Here is an 8,545-nt window from a genome sequence, read left to right as displayed (position 1 = left end):
ATTATTATTATTATTATTATTATAAAAGTAACTAAAATGCAAAAGTTGGAAACTGCTAGGTTAGATTAGGTATGATAATGAAAAATAATCGTTATAAAAATTCTTCATAAGGTACACTCATTAGCATCTTGTCTATTTAGTCATTCAATACCATAAAGTGAGCTAATACGTGTTCACTGAGTGATTTGAACCATGTAACTAATAATCCTGCCACACAAGTTTTAAAGGACAATAAAACAAAATTATGTATAGAACAGATGTAGACTGTTAAAACCCTTAAGCTATTTAGGATAAAGAATTGTAGTTTTCTGTTACAATCTGCAGTCATTCTAGAAAGAAAAAAAAGGGGGTAACTTAGATTTATTTTGTATTTTTGTGGTGATTACAAGGTCGATCAGATTGACGAATTTTGTTTACAGTTAGGGTAGAAGAAATAACAGATAAAATATAAAGTGTTACTGAAGAGGAGGTTTCAGATGTCACAGAAATGTAATTTGAAAATTTTCAGTATTTTTAACCATAAGATGAAAACTACTGGCTCTATATTCATGGAAAAATCTTTAGTAAAAATACTTAATTAAAAAATCAGAATTTCTATGTAAAAAGAAGACTTGTAATGTTTATTGAAAGCTTGCCAAATTTTGTGAAGATACACAAAGGGTATTAAAAGTTATGGTATAGAAACTAATTACTTTGTAGTTACAAAGTTGGTCACATTGATTGACACTGTATAGTAAGAGTTTGAGGACTACCTTCAAGAATGCTATGTAAATATATCCTTTAAAGTTCTGAAATAAGCACTTATTATTTCCTATGTGCTGATATATGATTTAAACAAGTCAACATTCTAAATAAAAAAATTAATTTGCAATTATTTATTTAAATTAAGTTTGAAAAGTTGAGTATGATAAAACTCAAAGTGTTTAGTGTCAAATGTTCTATTGAAACTTGTGGAATTTTATGCAAAATATTGCCTAAAATTAAGTTACAAAAAAATCTAACATTTGTGTAAATTTGTGAAGCACTATATTTTACATAATCTTGCATTTATGGAAGGTTGAGCCTACTTTTTGAGTCAATTACTTGCACTAATTTTTTAGTTCAGTGAATATGCTCGATAGTGTTCAGATATTCAATATATTGTTGACCCTGTAATTTCTCAGTGGAAAGGGTAAAAAAATATACGTATGTGTTAAGAGTTTGTTTGATTTAAAACTGTACTTGGGAAATTGCCTGTTAATTTTTTACATAGAAAAGAGCTGCTAATTTCATTTGATCAATGGTATACAGAACTTGAACGTTATATTAACATATTCTTGTCACAATGTTACAACACACGTTTGCACGTCTGGTCATGCTCTATCTGGCAGCTGTGCATCTTGACAATGGCCTTGCAGCATAATTTTCATAGTAGAAAGCTCCATCATAAGAATGTTGTGTTCTAAGCACACCACTTCTTGTATGCTTTCCATAATCTGACTAGTGTGCAAGGACAACAGTTTCCTAACACTCATTTCAGCAGTTTGATCCCACAGGAATTTGAATGCTACAACAGGTGACTTGAGTAATTTGTTAGAGAATAGCATAAATATTCATTTCATTCACCAGTTGTAGAAACAACTTGTGTACTTGTGACTTACATTGCTTTTCCAGATGAAGATCCTTCTTGTATGTTTTTGCCACTCTTTTCTGTTTCATGGATTCTCTCCCATTACAAGATACCACATATTACTTTGTTACAGTTGTAGTACGACTTGTTATAGGTCACTCTCTGGATGATACTTGATACCCCAAATTGATTCATATTCCATTGTTTTTGAATTTCATTAATTACAAGGGATTTTCTCTTCTTAAATTCTAAATCCCAGTTCTGAACATATCTTTATGATCCGAGTGTAAAACTATTTTGCCTTAAAGTGCTGTTACATACCCTTCCCAAACTTATCAGTTTTTGGTGACATCACTAACTGCAAAATGTCAAAATGCACTGTATTGGCCTGATTATAAGGCAATGTTTTATTATAAATAATTAGACTGTAAAATTCATAGTCACGTTATATTCGTGGCCAACCATAGTTCCCTTCCCCCTAATCTAGCCTGTTGCATTCCTGAATGTCCAGATAACATCCATCTGCACATGCGTGCCAGATGTTTGCTCAAGGTCATCGCTAATTCTTGCAACTAATCCACCTGGAGGGTGTTCAGTTATAGTATTGATTTTGCCTGTGCATTATTGCTTTGACTATGCTTGTTTTAAATTTTATAATGATTGTTATCTGCGAGTTTCATTTTAGTGATAGACTATTGTGTAAAAATGAGTGACCACATTGAAAGACGGAACAAGAAATTGTCAAATTAACCAAGGATTATGACTGTGTTATGATGCAAATCTGAAAATTATGGTAGTGCATGAGGCAGAAAAGATGAACAATTGTACCGCTGCTAGAAAATTTGGTGTAACTGAAAATAATGAGACACTGGCAGAAACAAAAGACTGAACTCCTTAATGCACGTTCCACAATCAAGGCGTTTCATGGACCTAAAAAAGGGCGTTATGGCAATTTTTTTCTTTCCCATGGTTTCTGATAATGGGGGTTGCAATATATTTGAGATTGCCCTATAATTTGGCCAATATGGTAGTTCTAATGCATGCTATTTCACTATAATTTAATATCTGCTATGATTGTTACATGACTTGATAGTGTGCCTATTCAAAATAATTTTAATATAATGTACACAGGTTAGTCTTTTGAAAAAAATTTTCAACTCCATCGGTACTAAAGAACTGATATATGAGAAACAATTAAATTAACTGCTGATTCAAAATCTAGTTTTAGTGATGGAAAATTTTAAAGACATTGTTTTCACAAAATAAATTTAGATAAATCATAAAACATTTCTAAATTAAATAGTAGGAAATTTATGATAATCTGTTTCCAAACCTCAATAGTGCTGCATTGTTACACACTGTATTAATTTTAGGAACATGGACTTAAAATTGTTTTAATTTACTCTTGTAATAATTTGTTTTATTAACCAAAATGTGGACTCAGATAAATTTGTAGCACTAGGCATAACTGGCAGATGAGTTGAGTTTTAAATGGTAGTCACCAAATCAAAAATATTTTTTTCATTATCATCTTTAATGTTGTCTCTGTAGTACAAACTTGCTAAAATATATAATGGATCATAGTTTAATTTAATATTAAATACCTGGGGTTGTAAATTAACCAAACATGTGGAGTGCCTTAGTAGATAAACATATCTTTTAAGTACTTAAGCAAAATTTCAAGAGACCTAACATAATCATAATGTGTTCAATTTATTTCAGCAGACAGAAGAATATGACACAAGCAGTTTATTTTTAAATGGTGTAGTTATGAAAATTCTAAAACACAAACATTGAAGATTGTGAAATAGATTTAATTTACTCTCATTATTATTTGTTCCTCGTATAGGCAGTGTAGTGTTTACATATTTCATTCACTGAAAGTCTTTGTGAGAAAATCTAAAAATACAAAGGAATGTAAATGGTGAAAGTCATTTGGTAGGTACTTAATGGATTTCTCTTTCATGTATAGTAATTTTAACTATCTGTATTTTCACATAATCTTCAAAAGTTATCCTTAACAGTGAGTTAGCGATTCAGATTTCTTTGCTAACATGGTAGTTGATGCAGCAATGGCCATCAGAACATCAGATGGTAAAGGTGGCTTCAAATATCCCATCAGGGCTGTTAATGTTTTGAAGGCCCATGGGCGGAGTACAAGAGAAAGTGTGTTAGTGCATGGCTATGCTCTGAATTGTACTGCAGCTTCCCAAGGTAGTTCCCTTATTAATGTCTCATACATGACTTCACTACTAGTTACTATAGTGTTATGTTTTACATTTTGAAAATAATTTAACCTGAGTTCTTATTTTACATTCCAAGATTTGAATAAAGTTATTTAGCTTGTTTCTGTGGAATGTTTGAATAAGCTTCAGTTCTGTATTTATTATAGGTTTATTACATTGGGAGGAGGAATATCTACTTGATGAAAGTGCTTGTGTTATTTAGTTTCTTAATTTATCAGGTTACATATAGCCTTTGAGCAGCATGGTAAAAAAAAAATAATTTGATATTAAAATCTCATTAAACAGAATAGGAAATGTTTATGTAATATTAAAGGCTACTTTAGCAGGTAAAAGACCAGAGAAATGTAAAGGTTAATTCTAAGTTTAGAAATTAATAATCAACAGTATGGAAACTTCCATTAAACCTTAAAATGATTAAAAAACAAACTGACAAACACTTGTAAATATCTTTGCAGTTAATGTAAGGTTGAGCTTTGTTTAGATTACTGATTTATTTTGTTTCCAAGATTTTTAGTTGTAGTATGAACAGTAGACATCTGTAGTTGGTTAATGTTTATAATTTATTGTATTGTACAAAGTGATAGATGACTTTTGACATTAAGAAGATTTAGAGCAATAGTATTGATTTATTTTTTGTATCTTTTGTTGTTGTTTTTCTCAATTTTATCACAGAGTTTAGATAAGTGTGATCTAACTGGTATTTTCCTTTTCTCATAGTTAACTTTTCTACATAGGTGTAAATTATAAATAGTGGGAATTTACAGTCATGGAATATATGATTTTATCAACAAAGTCTTTGTTTCAATTTAATATTTTCATTAATTCCTTTTAGCCATGCCTAAAAAGATCACTGGGGCTAAGGTAGCATGTCTAGACTTCAGTTTACAGAAGACAAAGTTGCACCTTGGGGTTCAGGTTTTGATCACTGACCCAAATAAGTTGGAAGCTGTAAGGAAAAGGTTTGTCAATTAATACAAATTTTATAACAATTTTATATACCTAGTTTAAGTGACATATGTTTTAATTATAAGTTATAGTCATAGATTGGATTTATTTATATTTTACTATTGACCTTCCTGTACCTGGGCATTATTATTTTCACAACATACCTCAATGTTTCTTTTTTAACTTTTTCCCAGTTTTTAAATTTCTTAGCTAATTTATGTGTATTTAAAGAGACAGTCCAAACAATATATGACTAATGTAGCACCTCTGTAGAATCATCTTATTGTTTTCTTCTAACAATCATTTCTCTATATAGCTTTATAGCGTAAAGTAGGCTAATCTGATAAAGGTCGTCTACCTGAAATGTTTTAATTTAGAAATGTCATAGCCTTTTGTGTAAATGTTAGACAAATATACGTTAATTAATGACTTCATGTGTTATCACATTTTTCACACTGCAAGCAGTTCCTACCATTAATGATGAAAACATTACAGCATTATTTGGTAACAGAAATCATTTATTTACTAGTACATACCGTTTTCTGGTGTACATGTATGTATTGTCCTTTAGTACAGAATGTTCCAATGATACTGTAGTGGTGTTTTTGTAAATAAACATTTCTGTGTATTCATCAAACTTCTGATTAAAGGCAGTATGTTAATGTAACAGGTATTTTATAGTGTACCCATACATATTTTTGTATGGCACACGTGCCAAGGAAACTTATAAAAACAGAATATAACAATAAAAGTAGCTCTTCAAACAAACATTCCTTTTGTAATTTTTCAAATCCCAGAAATGATTCTTTACTGAATGGTGCATTGAGCGGACAAATTCAGCACTGATGTGAAAGCATTAACCACTGCCAGATTTCTTTCACTTTATAGTTGAGTTTCCAATTAGATGATACTTCTAGATGCAACATTTGTGGAGAAATAAAGGAAGTTCCCAACAAACATGAGTTTACCAACTATCTGCAGCATTCCCCACCCTTTTTTTTTTTAAAGGTGTATTATTTTAATCTTTTAGAAAAGGATTACACATCCTTCAAATATGTTGTGGCTTTGTTATAACTAAAACCTAACTAGTTTATGTTTCATGTAAACGGTATCATGTTACATGAATCTTATTCAATAGTTTTGATCTTTTATTGCAATCATTTCTTTCTTTAATTATTCTAACTTTAAGCCCCCTTTTTAGTTTGATTTTAGTTCTATTGTTGATTGAAGTATAATGATTAGACAGTAAACATTTCGGTGATGTCGATCAGTAATAAGTTAAAACAACTATAGAAACTTAATTTTTACACAAATAAATTATTTAAACAAATTTTTCTGTCCAGATGAGCAGGAGGCAAACAAACTGAATTTTATTATTTTGGCCTCAGCAGTGGGGTATTGTAGACAGGCATTTGTGGCCTAGATACACCAGTTTCTGCCTAAATTGAGTGTTGTTAAAGTAATAACAATTTCATGTAAGCTAGTGCTTTAAATAAACAGTTTTTAATGGAATAGAATATATTTTTGCAACAAAATATTGGATGTATCTCCTCCACAAATCATTTAAACCATCAAATTAAGTAATGCCAGTAGCTGTGCTTAACAATAATAGGTTTTTAAGGGGTTAAACTGAATTTTTTCTTTTTTTTTAATATTGGCATAAAACAATTTGCAGGAGATTTGGCATTTTCTGTATTAAATTAGGAGTGAAGATAATTTTAGTGTACTAAGCTTTGGAGAAATAGAAAGCAAAAAAATGTTTAAATAGGATGTAACCTCTTGGTGTGAAGCACTTTTTGTTGATTAATATTATTGTAGTTTTATTGGTGTCTTTTTGTTTTTCATGTGTTATTACATTTTCTATGGTAAACGTTCTTAGTGTTGAGCCAATAATATAAGGTATATTGTCTTAAAAAAATGGAAATCTTATCTAATGTACCTATTCAGGATAGGTGGGCATATTCAAATGTTGCCTCCCTCCTCCTCATGTCACTTCCTGGGGTCTGTATGGGTACATCCCAGGTTTGGTGACAGTCAGTCCAGTTATTTGTCAGATATAAGTGGACACATGCTCACACAGACTTGTTAAATAATGATTTACATTAGAGAGCTTCAACAATTTGGCACATTTTAATATTTTTTTTCTTAGTGATAAAAGTTGTCAGCATTAAGGCACTGTGTAAAACTCACCACATATAGAAAGCTTTTTTTTTTTGAAGAAATGTAAATGTTTAATAAAACATAATCACTTGGACTTAAATGTGTTTCAGTTCAAATAAATTGAAAGTAACAGGTAGTTTTTATGTTATAGAGAGTCTGATATTACCAAGGAAAGAATTCAGAAAATTCTGGCTGCAGGTGCTAACGTCATTTTGACATCTGGAGGAATTGATGACTTGTGTTTAAAGTACTTTGTTGAAGCTGGGGCTATAGCAGTACGCAGGGTTAAAAAGGTTGATCTGAAAAGGATTGCTAAAGCCACTGGAGGTGGGGTTCTTTACTCAGTGACAACTACCAAGATGTTCACATTAATTAATTTATAACTTATATTTAACATAGGATATTTTGAAACTAGTGCATTTTCTATCATTTGAAAAGTAAAATGAGCAAACAGTTTCATTTTTTATTTTATTCTGAGCCTCTGTGATTTGTTAAAATGAAAGTAGTGGTCTGAAGAAAAATGTAGAAACATTCTAGTTATGAGAGGTGTTAGATGTATTTGTGTGATTTTAACTTTGTGGTATATATATTTATGTGCATTCATTACCTTACTTTTACTAGCTCAACTGCTGCAGTCTCTAGCTAACATGGAAGGAGAAGAAGCTTTTGATGCTACAATGGTAGGCGATGCTGAAGAAGTTGTGCAGGAAAGGATCTGTGATGATGAACTTCTTCTTATAAAAGGGCAAGTATCTGTGTATAATGCTTGATATGTTACTAAATAAAGAAGGTTGTGGTTTTTAGGGGTTGAAAGTATAAATACTTGTAGTGTTTTAAATTAGATACATCAGTGTATCAGTCTATTTAAAATGTGTGTTTTTAGACTTTTAGGTGATACAATAAGTGAAGTGTTTATTAAGTTTAGTTTGGTGGTATGGAGGTAATGCAATTTAAGCCCCAATGATTACCCATCATGAAAGTAGTGGCCTGAACACTATATGTGGAAAGTTTTAACATAATGAGGGGCATAAGATATTTATTGGTAAATCAATTTTTTTAGTTGTGGAATAATTGAAATTGTTTAAGAAATGGTAATCGTTACAGTATTATTAAATCACTGAATTGTTTAAAACATTTTGTATCTTTGAATACTTTTTGGTCTCTAACTTAGAATGTCACACCTAGGTGTCCTGTCAGTATCACTGTTAGAAAAGCATGAAGATCTCACGTTATATATACATAAAATAGCTAGCTGTAGTAATATTATAATCCTTTCGAGATGTAACAGGCCATGTCGTCTTGTTTGTTGACTCGCATTCAAAATTTTAGTACTATACATTACTCAATTTCTTAATTTAAAAGCAAATATTAAAAAAACAGAAACATCAATTTTTATGTGTCACGTGGTATGTTGAATGCAGCACTCATTCAAATTAGATGTTTGTGAAGTTAAAATGTTAAGTCTATAGTTTCGTACAAATTAGAAACTCAAATTACCGATATTGACAGCTAGAATATAAAATAAGAGCCTCTTATATTTTCAGTTTGCTAAGATATTTTTCATTTAACTCTTTTCAACCCTAGG

At 30.6% G+C, this 8,545-nt stretch overlaps 1 protein-coding gene across 1 annotated transcript in view; it reads left to right on the top strand.

The window, feature by feature from the left end:
* The window catches only part of LOC106460867 (T-complex protein 1 subunit alpha-like), a 29,423-nt gene that overhangs the window by 16,111 nt on the left and 4,767 nt on the right, over positions 1-8,545 (top strand). Inside the window, exons 6-9 of the mRNA XM_013920617.2 lie at positions 3,642-3,823; positions 4,688-4,814; positions 7,112-7,287; positions 7,582-7,705. Coding sequence (XP_013776071.1) covers positions 3,642-3,823; positions 4,688-4,814; positions 7,112-7,287; positions 7,582-7,705 — 609 coding nt within the window. The remainder of the gene's footprint in view (positions 1-3,641; positions 3,824-4,687; positions 4,815-7,111; positions 7,288-7,581; positions 7,706-8,545) is intronic.

The sequence above is a fragment of the Limulus polyphemus genome, unplaced genomic scaffold, assembly GCF_000517525.1.
Source record: "Limulus polyphemus unplaced genomic scaffold, Limulus_polyphemus-2.1.2 Scaffold850, whole genome shotgun sequence".
NCBI lineage: Eukaryota > Metazoa > Arthropoda > Merostomata > Xiphosura > Limulidae > Limulus > Limulus polyphemus.
Note: the sequence above shows the minus strand (reverse complement) of the source record. Positions and strands in the feature narration are given on the sequence as shown.